General features: G+C 41.9%; 1 protein-coding gene across 1 annotated transcript in view; it reads left to right on the top strand.

Annotated features, from left to right (window-relative positions):
* syne1a (spectrin repeat containing, nuclear envelope 1a) overlaps nt 1-16,130 on the top strand; it is a 133,603-nt gene extending 117,473 nt beyond the window's left edge. Inside the window, exons 128-147 of the mRNA XM_065964167.1 lie at nt 187-342; nt 639-797; nt 1,275-1,441; nt 3,516-3,678; nt 4,193-4,380; nt 4,487-4,637; nt 5,502-5,684; nt 5,818-5,955; nt 6,174-6,365; nt 6,814-7,132; nt 7,834-7,902; nt 8,300-8,433; nt 8,995-9,121; nt 9,228-9,439; nt 10,269-10,475; nt 10,877-11,005; nt 11,837-12,100; nt 12,216-12,305; nt 12,944-13,002; nt 14,802-16,130. Of these exons, the coding sequence (XP_065820239.1) occupies nt 187-342; nt 639-797; nt 1,275-1,441; nt 3,516-3,678; nt 4,193-4,380; nt 4,487-4,637; nt 5,502-5,684; nt 5,818-5,955; nt 6,174-6,365; nt 6,814-7,132; nt 7,834-7,902; nt 8,300-8,433; nt 8,995-9,121; nt 9,228-9,439; nt 10,269-10,475; nt 10,877-11,005; nt 11,837-12,100; nt 12,216-12,305; nt 12,944-13,002; nt 14,802-15,081 (3,387 nt within the window). The 3' untranslated portion in view covers nt 15,082-16,130. The remainder of the gene's footprint in view (nt 1-186; nt 343-638; nt 798-1,274; nt 1,442-3,515; nt 3,679-4,192; nt 4,381-4,486; nt 4,638-5,501; nt 5,685-5,817; nt 5,956-6,173; nt 6,366-6,813; nt 7,133-7,833; nt 7,903-8,299; nt 8,434-8,994; nt 9,122-9,227; nt 9,440-10,268; nt 10,476-10,876; nt 11,006-11,836; nt 12,101-12,215; nt 12,306-12,943; nt 13,003-14,801) is intronic.
* The last annotated feature ends 13 nt before the right edge of the window (nt 16,131-16,143 follow it).

Here is a 16,143-nt window from a genome sequence, read left to right on the forward strand (position 1 = left end):
TGCAGTTGAGCTTCAGTAGTCCTGCTCTGTGGTTTTCTGCTCTGCTTGACTTTTTGATGCTGGTTATGAGGGAAAAGAAAGAGCCCTCTGAACAGGCTGGTCTGACTGTGTCTTAGTATTTCATGGCTATGGATGGTCTTCTCTTTAACATTGTTCATCATTTCCTGTCATGTCCTGTGGGAACAGGAGTTGGAGAGCAGTGTGGAGGGCTGGACGGATGACCTCACTTCCTTGTTCCTGCTGAGGGACTCCTTGGAGGGCGTGGTCAGTGCAGATGACATCACAGTCCTGCAGGAACGCCTCCAGCTGCTTCAGCGCCAGTGGGAGGAGGTCTGCCACCAGGTAGATTCACTGAAGATTAAAGCCGAGGCTGATTTTTTAAAATATATCCTTATTGTGCCAATTTGTGATTTTGGTTTTCAAGCTTTTCCTGGTTAATTATAGCTAGCTCTGAATAATCAATATAGTTAAAGTCATTGAATTTATCTTCAACCAGTTATTCTCCGCAATCTTTACTGCTCCCAAACAACCGAGTTTTCTTTTCCTTCTTGTCCTTCCTTTCTTGTCATCTCTCATTCCCAATATCCTGTACTCTGCCCCACTAAATTCTCCTCCATCCTCCACCTTTGTCCCCTCAGCTTTCCCTGCGCAGGCAGCAGGTGAGCGAGAAGTTGAACGAGTGGGCCGTGTTCAATGAGAAGAACAAGGAGCTGTGTGAATGGCTCACTCAGATGGAGAGCAAGGTCTCTCAGAATGGAGACATCAGCATTGAAGAGATGATCGAAAAGCTGCGCAAGGTGAATTCAGCACGCAGTCTTAATTACAGACACACTTCAATTTCACATGTGCAGATATTTATGTACAGCGCACATTCCTGTAAGTAAAAATGCACTCTGTAAGAGCAGATTCAATCTGTTGGGGTGGGTCAAGATTGTTTTGATTACAGGATATTTTTATCTAGGCCACTGCTATGCACTGATATAAAAAATATATATATATATATATATATATATATATGTATGTTTGCCAATAACCTAAATTAAAGGTTTATTTTAATTTGATTTTGAATAATTGTATTTTTTTGTAATAAAGCACACACATTACATCAATTGTTTTTTTTATGTATTTAAATAGTTACACAAGATGAACAATTACCTGTTAAAATCTTAACTTGTTGAGCATGCAGAGTCTCAGGTACACACAGATGTTCTATAAACTTCTACTGAACTCACACCTCCCTGTGTTAAACTATGTGCTAACTCTTTCTCTCTCAGGACTACCAGGAGGAGATCAGTGTCGCTCAGGAGAACAAGCAGCAGCTGCAGATTATGGGAGATCGGCTTGCCAGGGCCAGCCAAGACAGCAAGGCGGCCGAGATCCAACACAAACTCAGCAAAGTGAGCGAGCGTTGGCAGCACCTGCTGGACCTCATCGCTGCCAGGTGGGTGCACTCTCAGGAGAGTTTTTCATTGTTAGACTTGTGTGGGCTCTGTGAAGACCACCCCAAAAAGATAGAAGTTCATGACACATTATCTAATTGTTTTTTTTTCTAGATTGTCGTCTACTCAGTAAAAAAAAAACTGGGTTATCAAAAACAAGAGAAAGAGAAATGTCCCCATTCTCACTTTTAACCCTACACACAACACACTTTTTTTTTAGTTCAGGCATGTCTTGGCCTCATTTTGTTGCTATGGTTTCCCCCATGGCACTCCAGTACTTCTGTTGGGAATTTCTTTCCCCCACAATGCTGCTGAGGCATTTCCTGCGTTCCTTGCTGGTGTCAGTGGGACTCCTCCTACTTAGCAGAGTTGCAAGCCAAGAAGGCAGAGTTGACATTCCTCTTCTTCCCTCTTTGACGTCTTGTTTGCTCTTCATCTACCATTTTGCCCGCCCACCCCCCCCCCCCCCCCCCTCCCCCTCCCCCTCCCCCTCCCCCTCCCCCTGCTGTCTTCCGGCTGTTGCCCTCAGTACTGGACGAGGGAAGAAGGGGAGTACTGTGTCTGACCTAACACAAACAGCTGCACTTTCTTTGTCTCTTACGTCCGTCCTTTACTCAAAACAACAGGACAGAGAGTTTGTAACATTTGAATGACTAGAATAACTGAAAATCGAGTGTTTTATTTTGAATTTTAGCATTGCCTTTAACTGGAGTCATGTTTTAAAGAAATAAGGATCTTTTATTATCCACCTTGCTAACATGCTTCATATTAAAACTGTCCTTCTTGTCGCAAACTATCCAATGAAGTTTCTCTGCCTACAAAGTTTCCAACTTTACGACTGCTCATACTCCATTTGTGTGTATCTGGAGTGTGATACTCCGACACAGACCGGCTCTGCAGCACATGTCTCTGACTGTAAGTCTGTTTTTAGAAACAGCAGCACTTGTCACTCTCAGGCACTCACACACACACACACACACACACACATATATCCACACACACACACACAGACTCCCGCATGTTTGGGGTTCCCTTTTTTTTAACCTTGAAGAGAAACAGTTGATAAGTCACAGTTGTTCCGCCCCTCCACTACCTCCCCCCCCCCCTGCACAGACAGACAGTGTAGAGAAAGTCCCATGTGGAGCTCAAAGACAGAGCAGAGAAGCATTGAGATCAACATTGTAACGCTTCCTGACGTTTACGTTGTCTTTGGCAACTCGGCTCCCCCATGGTTTTGGAATTAGAGACGGACAATATGGCGGGATGCCCGAGCGAGGATCTGCCGGACTGCGACTGTGATGTCTCCAGGCAGGACAAAATTGAGAATTTATCTTAAAGCTGTTTTTTTTTTTTTTTTTTTTAAAGGCTGCACTGTAAACAACAACAACATGGCAGATTCGTAATTGTATCAAGCTTCATGTGCTTTGTATTGTTTGTTTTGTGCTTTTAACCTGCATTGGAGAATCACACCTATGCTGCTGTGTGTTAAATGATACTCGTGCAAGGGAGAAAATCTAACGTTTGTTGTGTGGTGTGAAGTAAGGATTCATCACTTCTCAACAAAAGTATCTGATCTTCTACTCCTCATTTTCAGGTTACTCTTTTGCTCTGCTTGGCTCATGATGGTGAAAAATGAAAAGTCGTTTTTGCTTTGAATTGTAGGTTCAAACAGAGAGTTACATTTGTGAGATTTTGGTTCTTATGAAAAATGTTTAATCTGAAGATGTCTAAATTTGTTTCTCTTCTTGATAAACATCTTTCTTATGATAGATTTCATGTGCATCTCATTATCAACTAAATAAACAGAAACGAGCAGTATTTCTTTTAGAATCAGAAACATTCATGCACATAACTGATTGGCTTCTGACTTTTATTTTATTTCATCTTTTGATTTAGTAAGTGATTTCCTTGGTTTGTATTTTCAGCATGCTTTGTGGTTTGTTGTTATATCCACTCATCGAACTGAACAGAATCTGGACCACGTTATTGGCTTACTGAACTGTTTTCTTAAATGTGCTCACAGCTCTCCCGTGTGCTGACTCTGACTCCCTCTCTGACTCTGTTTTTTTCTACCAGGGTGAAGAAGTTGAGGGAGACTCTGGTGGCGGTGCAGCAGTTAGATAAAAACATGAGCAGCCTGCGTTCGTGGCTGGCTCACATCGAGACGGAGCTGTCCAGGCCGATCGTCTACAGCACCTGCGACGACCAGGAGATTCAAAGGAAACTCAACCAGCAGCAGGTTAGGAGGGACAACACGCACAAACAGGAATACAGAGCAGCAGAGCGTGCAGATTTGTTTACAAGCTTCCTTCTCTTTATTGAGCTGAGATCCGTTAAGAACAAAACAATATGGCTCAAACATAGCTGGAAATAAGTGACACTGAGCCACGTGAGGAAACTACAGCATGACTCATGCATTCATCCCTGGCTGTTTTTTTGAAGCTAGTCCACAGTTAGTATCAGTGTCCTTCCTGCTGCCAGGGTGCTGCTCTAATTGTGGACTGGATTGTGAGACCCCACTGACCTCCTTCCTCTCCACAGTTGAAAAGTTAACTAATACAGCCATTTATTTAGTTCAGCATGCCTGAAATGTGTCTGATTCATTTATAGCTTAAAGGAGCCTGCGTTAATTTAAGTTAATGTTTACTTGTAATCATGAAACATAAATGAAAAGCACATGTGAGCAAACTCAGGGCTACTCATACAACCTTGAAATCCAGTAAATGTTAAAGGTTTTTCTGAATGATTTGTAGGAGCTGCAGAGGGACATTGAGAAACACAGCACAGGTGTGGCATCAGTACTGAACCTGTGTGAAGTCCTGCTGCACGACTGTGACGCCTGCTCCACAGAGACGGAGTGCGACTCCATCCAGCAGGCGACCCGAGGGCTGGACAGACGCTGGAGGAACATCTGTGCCATGTCCATGGAGAGGAGGCTCAAGTCAGTGACTCGTACTTAACTTCTGCGGATTCTTTTTGTATGAGCCTTAAAAATAGTAATTTGAGATTGTTTAGCTATGGCATTACTGAAAGCCTTTTCTGTGCAGGATCGAGGAGACGTGGAGGTTGTGGCAGAGGTTTCTGGATGATTACTCAAGGTTTGAAGATTGGCTGAAGACCTCAGAAAGGACAGCAGCTCTGCCCAACTCCTCTGGAGTTCTTTATACTGTTGCCAAAGAAGAGCTTAAAAAGTTTGAGGTATGTCCAATTCTCGTTTTAGTATAATGCGTCGTAAAAGATAGCTACACTGCATCGCATGTCTTTCGAGCAAAGAGCCTTCTTTTAGATGTAGTGTCTGTTACATGTGCATGCTTTTATCTTTTAAAGTTTCCTGTCAGAATATCATGTCCGCATTAGCTGAATACATCTCTAGACAGAAAGTGTCTGTGCAGAGAAGGGGAAACATTGAAGAAAGGGAAAGAGTGTCATGTTGCTCAAACTCGTCTGCACTGGTCTGCTCAGCTGCTGCTGCTGTCTATCACCGTGCACGTGCACATTCCAGCTCGCTGACTTTCCCATCCAGCCTCTGAGAATCTGCTGAGTTTGTGCCTGAGTGGAAAGTAAAACATTTTTAAACATGGAATCATTTGCTCTTTTCAAGAATATAGAATTTAATAACCACTTATGAACTATTATGCCAATTTCTATTTTCTTTGTCAACACAGGACAGAAAATATTTTCAGTTTCCTTTCAGTTGAGACTCTCTGTACAACACATGGAGTACGAGAAATATTGTCCCTGCATGACCTGACTGAAGATGTTTGTGTTCATGCCGTTCATTTTTAATAAACGTACCCCTTTCATATCTATTGAATAATCTACAGATATAGACTTTGAAACTATAGTAGAATGAGCAATACGATGATATGACAGAATGACAATCTACAGATCATTTTTATTTTTTTACTGAAGGGGCTTGTCAAAAATATAAGCAGCCTCCTGCAGGGCTGAAAATTAAGAGACTCTATGTTTGAGGGTCTTTTCTCTGAAGAAGTCATTTTGTTTACAACTCAGTCGTCTTTATTCAAAGCTCATTTGTGCATGTTTGTATTTTTGTTGCAGGCCTTCCAGCGGCAGGTACAGGAGTGTCTGACCCAACTAGAGCTCATCAACAAACAGTACCGTCGCCTGGCCAGGGAGAACCGCACCGACTCCTCCTGCCAACTCAAAGAAATGGTGCATGATGGGAACAGGCGATGGGATAACTTGCAGAAGAGGGTGGCAGCCATCCTACGAAGACTCAAGGTAACGCGGTCTCAGATTGTTGGCTCAATAATAATCTCATTCATGGAGAAACAGCCCCAGTCTTCTTAAAAAAAAAAAGATGAAGGAAATCATTAAATCATGGTTGTGTGTGCACGTCTTTTTATTCGTTCAGCACTTCATTGTCCAGAGAGAGGAGTTTGAGACGGCTCGAGACAGCATTCTGGTGTGGCTGACAGAGATGGACCTCCAGCTGACAAACATCGAGCACTTCTCTGAGTGTGACGTTCAGGCCAAGATAAAACAGCTCAGGGTGAGACAGAAAGACTACACCTTTATAGAGTATGTTATCATGGCAGTTTAGTATAGTTTGAAAAGTATTTAGTGTAATATAAAGACTTTTGTGTATACTCTCTGCTACTGTATATTAATACATTTTCTCTGCAGCTTTTTATTTTTAAATTTAGTTTTTTTTCTTCCCATTCTCATTTTCTGTCTCTATTCTCGATCTCTGCTGCGTGTGGTTCTCAGGCGTTCCAGCAGGAGATCTATCTGAACACGGGGAAGATCGAGCTGGTGTTCAGACAGGGTGACGCTCTGATTGAAAAGAGTGAACCTCTGGACGCAGCTGTCATCGAGGAGGAGCTGGAGGAGCTGCAGAGATACTGTCAGGAGGTGTTCGGACGAGTCGACAGATACTACAAGAAACTCACACGGCTGCCTGTGAGTCAAGATTTAACAGAAAACATTCTCTATCATCATCAATACAACTCTAATTTTACAGTGGAAGTGTGTGCATTAAAGTAGTTTTTTTTTTTTTTTTTAGAAACACTACGTCTGATGAATTCAAATGCAAAAGTTGCATGAAGTTAGTTTTTTGCATTGCTGATAGACATTTTTGAAGACTAGTCTGCAAACCCTTCAAAATTCACAGCTGTTCTCCTTCCCTACCCTCGACATGCTGCAAACATTTGTCCAACATACTTTCATTCTGACAGCTGTGAGCAAACTGAGTTTACAACAGTGTCATGTTTTTCCACTCTGTACACCTCACAAGCTGCTTTCACACTTCTTAGTTCCACATATATATATATTTTTTTTACAGAGTCTGACCTTTCTGCCATGTGTCCTTGCTTCCTTACACTAACTCCCTCATGTCCGTCTTCCTCAGCTGGCCGATGACGAGCTCGATGGTTCGGACAGAGAGTTGGAACTGGAGGAAGGTGGAGACCTCTCGGAGCTGCAGTGGGGCGACTCCTCTCTGCCCCGCCCATCCAGCCGCCCCCCCTCGGGCACGACTGCCCTCATCCGGGCTGACCGCTCAGGACGTGACACGCCGGCCAGTGTTGACTCCATCCCTTTAGAGTGGGACCACGACTACGACCTGAGCAGAGACCTGGAGAGCCCAGGTGGACGAGGTCACAGGGAGAGGAGGCGAGGGCAAGAGGAGGAGGATGAGTATCTGAGGACAGCTGCCACGGTGCTGTCAGGTCAGTCCAGCTTCACTTCATCACTCTATGAAGGATTTTTATTGATACATACTTGATGAATATTTTTTGTTTGTTTACTCAGCGTTTTACAGGTCTGAAAAATGACTTAAAAGTTCCTTGGAAGAATTTTAATTTTTTTGTAGTGAGGTAATGCATCTGTTAAAGATTATTTAAAAAAAAAAAAGAAAGAAAGATTCTGGTTTTAAAGCATTGATGAGGAAATCGTTTTTGTTGGTGGTAAGGAAACAGTAATTTTGTCTTTCAAGTGTGGAAAAGACAGAAGACACAATTTAATCACAGAAGATCAAGTATTTACACAGTAATGTATTTCAACTTCCATGTTTTCACCTCATAATATCAAAACAAGGCAAAGATCATTTATTTTCAAAGGATGGAAAACTGTTTCAAGCAGAGATTTCTACAGATCTGGTGCCAGTTACAATCTCACTTCTTGTATTTAGTAACAGGGAGTGAAAACACTTGTGCGTGATTCTAGCAATAAAGGTGATAACTTTGGTTGAAAAAAATGTTGTTTGAACACAAACAAACAAAACGGAAAAGGACCATTCAGAGAGCTCTGAAATCCAAGCGTCCTTATTTGCTGTGAGGACGTCAATGCTGCATCCATGTAGATTTACACAGTAAAAACTTTAAATTATATCAAAATTATAAAAGTACATGTTTTATATTTCTCTTCCCAGATGTAATTATCCCAGAGAGCCCCGAGGCTTATATAAAACTGACCGAGAACACACTGAAATCATCCTCTGGTAGGAAACAAGAGTGTTACAGCATGAGATAGGAGAGCATGTCGTTAACTAAACGTGATACACTAAATGTTACTACCTGCAAAGGAGCATCATTACTACTGCATGTCCCCAAATTCATATGGATCCTACTTTATTAAAACAATGTATTAGTGCAGTCACTGCATGCTAGTGTCCATAAAAATGTTTGCTCTTGTCATTCATTTCATAGCTAATATCATTTTTAACCCATTAAATCCTGACTTTGAGTTCTTTTCTGTCACTCTTTCATTTTGCATTTCAGACTAACGCATGCCATCACAGCACCGGTTCAAACCAACAGCATGCTAACCAAATGAATGATTATTGTGAAAAGCTGTACCCTCCATGTTTTCATGACCCTGTTGTTGCCTCCCTTTAGGTGAGCCGGGCCAGCTGGAGGCGAGTCTCAGACAGTTGGATCAGGCTCTGGATGCAGGACGGTTCCACCTGCAGCAGAGAGAGACCACTGCCAACAGCTCCAGCCCCGACATAGACTCCACCTACATGGGCTATGTGAGTCCTGCTCATTTGAAGTGTCCTTTGCTGTCTTGTGAAACATTGTGACTTGGAAAGTGAATTGATAAAAAGACAGCTTACCTTCTTAAAAGTTAAGCCAAGACAGAAATGTCCTGAAAACATTAGTTTAAATGCATTAAAGAGGTTGATTGTTTTTTTGTTTTTTTATTGTCCCTTACATTAAACTTTTCAAGACCATGCGTCACATAATCAAGATAAAAAAATTGAACCGTGAAGTAGCTCCACTTTGTATATTCTCTCCAGTGTAAATACATCCAACTATGAACATTTAGACAACCACTTACAGACTCGAGGTGGTTTAGACATAATTCATAGTTTAAATATGATTATTCGTTATATTGATGTGTTCAATGTTTATAGTAATTTTGCTACACACATGCAGGATTTTGACGTGTTCTTAAGTTATTTTTTTTCATTTATCTCTTTGATTGTCATTTGCTTGTGTGTGTAGCTGTTTTGTCATTTTATGTGCACATGTTTTTTTAATGAGAACCATTACTTTTACAAATGTAAATAATTGAACTCATCATCCTTCAGATGCGTCTGATGGGAGAGTGTCGAGGCAGTATAGACGCCGTAAAGAGAGCCGAGGGAGAGCTGACTGAGGACGAGGACGACATGCCGGGACTCATCAACCCCACCAGCACAGACACTCAGAGTGCCGGTCAGTCACACACACGAACATCATCCTGAAACCCTGTAGACAGACGACCCCTTCATGTAAACAGTGTGTGCACTGAGTTAAGCTGAAGCATCTGTTTTCCCTGCAGGTGTGATCGAGCGCTGGGAGCTAATCCAGGCTCAGTCTCTGAGTGAGAAGCACAGAAACAAACAGAACCTGCAGCAGTGGCAGCAGCTGATCTCAGACCTGCAGACAATGAGGGCCTGGTTGGGTCAGTCCGAGGCTGAACTCAGCCAGCTGCGAGGGCTCCAACTCAGCACTGACATACACACCATCCAGCAGAGGATCAAGAAGCTCAAGGTACTTTGACTGTGTCTGTCTCAGCTTCTGTATCAAAGTGAAAAGATTACAAAGCAAATCCAGTAGTAATTGGAATTTTTCATTTCCACTTCCTTTCAGCTAGGATTTGATGTTTTACTTCACTTTTAAAGCACTGACAATTTTGTCCTTCCACTCACCCACACTTCCATGAGTCTGTTAGGACAGGCGTGGGTTCACTGTGTTGCTTGAGGTGGCTTGGGCCTTAAAATGAACTATTTGTTTTGCTACAGTTTGCTTTTTGCTTTTTTAAATTTCAATATGGTACTCTTTTTTTTTTTTTTAGAAAGTACTTAAAATTGTGACTTTGAGCATACATATCTTCTTTTTTGGTCTTCAAAGAGATAAGCTAAGAAGATTCATACGTTGCCAATCTTTTATTACTTTTTAAAGTTCCAAAATATACACAAGGATAAGACATCTTTTACATACTTTGATCCTAATAGTAGTTAAAGTATATACTGTATGACTAGGGGAGACAGAAAGGGTAAATAAAAGCTATTCAGTTGTGTGTTTGTGCAAATATACTTCATGCCAGTCCCTGCAGAAATCATTGGGGCCAACCCAGTCAAAAAGTCTGGATCCTCCCCTGAGTTCTTAGTCCAGCTGTTCCTGACTGAAATCCCTTGCCAAGATGCCATTGTTCTATAAATACAGCCCACTGCAGCCTGATAAACTATGTCTAACTGTGTCACACACACCTCACAATCCTGCTGCTCTCTGGTTTGTATTCTCAGCTTCCCCTATCTGAAACCCAGCTACAGTCTGCTTAGCTCCTAGCTCTGTGTCATTATATCACTGTTCCCTTCAGGAGCTGCAAAAGGGGATGGACACCCACAAGTCGGAGGTCTTGTCCATCAACCTAAGCAGTGCAGACTTCCTCCAATCGGACCCCGACTCTGAGGAGGCGTGGGAGCTCAGGGATGGACTGAAAGAGATGAACACACGCTGGGATCGACTCGGTACCTCCCTGGAGGACTGGAGGGAAGAGCTGCAGAAGGCGCTGATGCAGTGCCAGGTACTCAAACACACACACACACACACACACACACACACACACACACACACACACACACACACACACACACACACACACACACACACACACACATACACTATATGAACACGTTCCAGCAAAGTGTTATCATTAATAGGCAGCCCTTTTCTGCTTTGTACACAATAAAAATAAAACTTTCTTTGTATGTGTGTCAGGCATGAAGAATACAAAAGCATTTTTAATCGATTTTGTGTCAAAACTCCCAACTTTTATTATTTACAAATATGTGAAGCCTAACTTCTATTGGGATTTATGTTTATTTAACTTTCTTCCTTATACCACATCGTTTTTTTTTTAATTGCTTTGATTTAACAGCTATCTTTTGAAACTGAAAAAGTGGTATGCACCATCTGTCCTTTCAGGAGTTTCACGAGATGAGCCACGGTCTGCTGCTGTGGTTGGAGAACATCGACCGCAGGAGGAACAAGGTGGTGCCCATCCCTCCCAAACTGGATCGCGAAACACTGCGAGCACATCACAAAACTCTGACGGTATGTTGAGAAAAAAAAAAAAGATTTAATATGTTTTATAATATAAGACAAGCTCTCTCCACTGTTACTACTTTTAATGAGACTCATCACACTAGAATTTGGTTGAAACTGAAAGATAACCTGCAGGGTTTTCTTTTTTTTTTTCAATATGGTTGACTTCTCAACCATAATTATTTAGTGTTTTCACACCTGCACAAAATTTACCAACATTTTCTCCATAACAAGCTGAGCTGCATGTGGAATGGTCACATTTTTCACCCTCGATTTGATCATTACTTTTTCCTGCCAGCCCCCGAATAAATCTCCTGCATAAAGTCTTCGATTGTGAATTTTCCTGAATAATTCCTGCGCCATTCACACGAGAAAGCAAACAAGCAAGGCGCTTGCCGTTTATTTCACGCGGTCGGTTAGCGACCAGTGCACAATTGGTGTACCTTCGTGCATGTAATGTAACGCTTCTCTTCTCTTCTCATTCATCGGCGTTAGCTCAATAACTATGACGACAAATTGTGAATGATACAATAAAATGATACAGACTTTAGTGGAACTCTAGTTTGACACTGACCACAGTGATAACAACAGCTTTCACAGCAGTAGTGGTCTTTTTGCAAAAAGTTTTTTTTTAAAGGAAACACTACAACATTTAAACATGTTCTTAAATATGGACAATACAAAGAATAAAACATGTTAGCAAAGCAGAATTTGTTACAATTACTTTTGAAAAAGCCACTTGGACTTGCCATTTAATATAAAGAGAAACATATTCAGCAGTTTCATAACAAAGATGTTGAACATGCCATTGATTACCCCGTCTACCTTGTTTTCCTGCAGCAAATCAAGCGCGAGCTGCTTGACTCAGAGCATAAAGTGTCGTCTCTTCAGGAGCTTTCCGCTCAGCTCCTGGTCAACACCAAACCTCACGCTGTGACGCTGCAGCAGCAGGTCTCTGAGCAGATCTGGGATCAGGGCAGCGAGTGTCTGGAGGCTCAGGAGAAGGTTCACGTGATCCTGAACAGACTGAGGCTGCTCCTGAGGGAGGTCAGCTCTGACCTTGAGGGGCTGGAGAGGAGACTGGAGGCGGTGGACACACAGCAGGTCAGGAAATGATAAAACAAAAAAATAAGACTGAATGAATCCTCTTTCGTTCAGCTGTTTTAATCCAGTCTAACTATGTTACTGAATCTGCTGTATTGATTTATTTTTATTTTAGGTTTGTTTACCGCTGCCCGTTGCCAAATCTGAACCCTGCGCATCAGCTTCTCCTGTGTCAGAGGTGACCGTCCAGAGTCGCAAACGATTGGTAATGTTCCCCCTCATGATGTCCAGCAGGAGGGGCTAAACCGTATGCTTCATGCACACAGCAAAAATTCCAACAGTCTTACCTTTTCCCCTTTATTCCCCCAAGTAGACAATCTCTAAAAGAGCCCCTCTGTGCTACCCCCCCTTTTTTTTTTTGCTACTGATAAAATTGATTCCCTTTTATATGTATGTCCACATCCAGATTTGTTGCTACCCTCCACCCCTGCCTTTCTTTTACAATGATTTTTGCTGCCCTCTCCATGTTGACCTGCCCAAAATGTACAAGAAAACCTGGCTTTTCATTTCACATGATACAACTTTATGTTTTAGCTTTTTATTTTTTTAAATGTAAAGAAAAAAAAAAAAACATTTTTGTTTCAGTTTCCTGACTGTTCAAAAATGTAATTTGTCAGTTTCTAAGTAACTTGACTTTTGATGAATAAGTGGAGAAGCCAGATTTCTTGGTTCGTCACTGATTATGTTGCTGCTTTTTGGTTGACGATGATTCCTTTTACTTAGCGATGTTATGGCTCTTTATATGATTTGTTTTTCCTCTCATCTGAAGCTTTGTCTTGATTTGCCCTTGACTGAAACATTCTTTTCTTTCTTTTACCCCTCCCCGCTCATTGCGTGGTTCAGCCCCGAGGCAAAAGTAGTCAGGCCCACCCAGGACACCCTGAGAGCGTCCGGCGCCACAGGTACCTCAATCCTGGACTCTAGAAACAAAGGATGATGATGGAACCAAAGATATGCCTGACTAGAAACATGATTTTATTGATTCAACTTGAGAAAATCATTTAACCACAATCAGCTTTAATCATAGTAAAACAAATACAAACAATAGACTCTTTATCATTTTAGCCTCTTGATTTGGTTTTCAGGCTTTACCCTGTGTTCCATGATTGTCCCTTCTTCTAGAGACCTTGTTACCAGCTCTTATAAGAGAGGGGAATCGCCTTCATCAGGCTGCTCCCTCCGTTATATGTTTTATTTTCACTGCTTCTCTTTGCCATGCTGCTTCTTGAATGGCATCATGAAATATTGCCTTGTTGTTCTTTTTCGTTGCCTCTCCTTTCTCAGAGTGACTGTGGTTCTGTCTTCGCCCACTAGATGGCAATACTGGAATCTCAGAGATTTATTCTCCCCCCCCTCCTCCTCCTCCTCCTCAGCCCTTCTGTTTCCTTTCTCACGCTTCCTTCCTTTTTCATTCTCCTCTAAAGCAGGATGTGAACCAATAACTCCTGCACTTTTCTTCCTCCTACCTTAACTCCCACTTTCTTTCCTTTGTTTCTTTTCCAGACCCTTAAATCTCATTTCTGATTAACTTTCTAAGATTTTTCTGAATTGACACAAGAATAACACACAGGCCTGGTGTAGACCAAACCTAAACTAGTCTTGAGTCTCTGTTTTCCCTGTTAGCATCCTTTAAATGAGGAGCAGGGACTCTCTCACATTCTAGGGTTAACAGTGAACTAACAGTGAATATGGGATACATGAAATTGGCCGCAGAGTGAGTGGCAGGAGGAGTGGCAGGAGGAGCATCAGCGCGTCTGACCCTCCTGCAGCCTTGTGTGAGGATGAGTCGCAGTGAGAACTTGCTGTTTCCTCCTCTTCACTCTTGGCTCCAGGAGTGGAAACCAGAAAGGCTTTTGGCTCCTGCGTGTGTTTGGAATGAGACGTGACATTGAACTCTCACACACTTGACTCTAAAGACAGAGTGTTTCCCCTCATGAGATACAGCCCCCATATCTATGAATGCCTGTGCCTCGATTCTTTTTTTAAAGTATGTTTGTGACTGGTGTGTGTGTGTGTTTGTGTGTGTAGGTTTAATGTACGTGTCTCTGTCAGTGTTCAGCTCTCTTTTTACCTCGTGGATGCTGGATTTGCTCTATTTTTACTTTTCCTCCTGTCGAGTATTTGTTGATTTTATTTTTTTTTTTCCCTACTTTTGCCAGACATTGTAAAAGTAGTATTTGCAAACAGTTTTGTTACTCAACCCACGTGAATTTTCAGAATTAACAGATTTACTGCCACTATTATTGATTAATTTACCGTATCAGTCATTTACTTTCCAATTCTTGGTTTGGTCCATGAGAAGTCCAAACAATGGTGAAAAATACTCATCAGCAGAGTGCGTTTTTCCAAAACAACGCTTCAAACCAGAAGATATTTCCTTCTGTAAAACAATCTCAAAATGATAGACTTTGTCTTCATACGTTTCTCCTAATGACATGAAACTTAAACGGTGGTCAACACTCAAAGTATTTGGTAGTCTGCGTCATTTTATCAATGAACTAAAAGCAGACTTAGATTTATTACAACGCATTTCTGATTCAAGCCCATTTGGTTGGAGTATTTTTAATCATGTTATAGAGCATCAATTCTGAGAAGAATATGGTGATCATGTGGGTTAAAAAACACAAGAGTGACTTGCAAGTACTAGCTCACTCAGGTCTGTTCTCTGCTGAGATTAACCTGTGTCTGTGTCTTCCTGCAGCCGGAGCAAATCACCAGGCGCCGCTGGCTGCGTTTCCTCCCATTCTGACTTTCAGGATGGTGTCGCCTCCTCCTCCTCCTCCTCCTCCTCTAAAGGCCCGTCCTTCCTGCTGAGGGTCTTTCGGGCCGCACTCCCATTCCAGCTGCTCCTTCTGCTCCTCATTGGCCTGGCCTGTCTGGTGCCCATGACAGAGGAGGACTATAGCTGCCACCATGCCAACAACTTTGCCCGCTCTTTCCATCCCATGCTGCGCTACACCAACGGACCTCCTCCCATATGAGACGCAGCAAATGTCTACTTTCTGCTTTGCCAAGGACTCCACTGACTCCTGTGAATGTCTCCTCTCACCCTGTGCCCTAAAAAGAAAAACTCTTCCCCTGCAGGGGAGCTCGAGCATTATGAAGTGACTCAGAGATGAAACGAAGACTTCTCTCACTTACATTGCACACACGTCCTGAAATCACCTCCACCCTTTAAACTCCCAATCCGGATAAATGGACTTTCATCCGGAGACCCCCCTCCCTCCTTCAATTATTTCATGTCGTTTTAACTTAAATATGTATTTTTTATTTTGAAGGTTTCTGTAGAAACCTGTGAAATCAATAAAAACAAAGCACTATTTATATATTGTATGTTAGGAGCCAAAGTCGACTGTGCTTTTTGTCCATGATATCCAGTGCTGCTACTATTTATTTTGTATTTAATCAGTTGACAGATTAGTTAGTTTGGATTAAGCTAAAGCTCCACCTTGAGTGTGGGATGTTTAACCTTGAAAATGTACAAGAGACGTCCAGTTTGAGTGCTGAAATATTACGAATTTAAAGTCAAATCCGAACTTAAAGCACTGACATGAGCACTGACGAAAGGTACTGCACTGAAGCCGTCCAGCCAAGGTGGCCGACTTCTTTTCCCAAGGCTTGTATACTTTCTTTTTTTCCGGAGAATTTAATCAGCTGGGGCATATATAAAAAAAAAATATACGCTCCATTGTTAAACTTAAGCTTGTACATTATTGTTGAAATGCTTTTTAAGAAAGGCAGTTATTTTTTTATCTTTTTTTTAAGCATGCACTTGAAAGTCCCCGGCTTTTAAGGAAGCGGAACAATCACTGGTAGTGTTTTAGTAGACGGCTGTGACCTGAAATAGTGTGCTTTGTAATTACTGCGATAATTATTCTGCTGTGATGAGTCATCAGACTCGCCGCCTTGTTGAAACAGAATCTGTATAAAAAATGATCAAATATGAATATGGTTATTTATGTATGTACAGTTTGCTAATGCCGACTTCATGAAGAATACTCTTTGCAAATAATTAAACATAAAGTATTTACTTGTTTGTTTTT

The sequence above is a fragment of the Labrus bergylta genome, chromosome 15, assembly GCF_963930695.1.
Source record: "Labrus bergylta chromosome 15, fLabBer1.1, whole genome shotgun sequence".
NCBI lineage: Eukaryota > Metazoa > Chordata > Actinopteri > Labriformes > Labridae > Labrus > Labrus bergylta.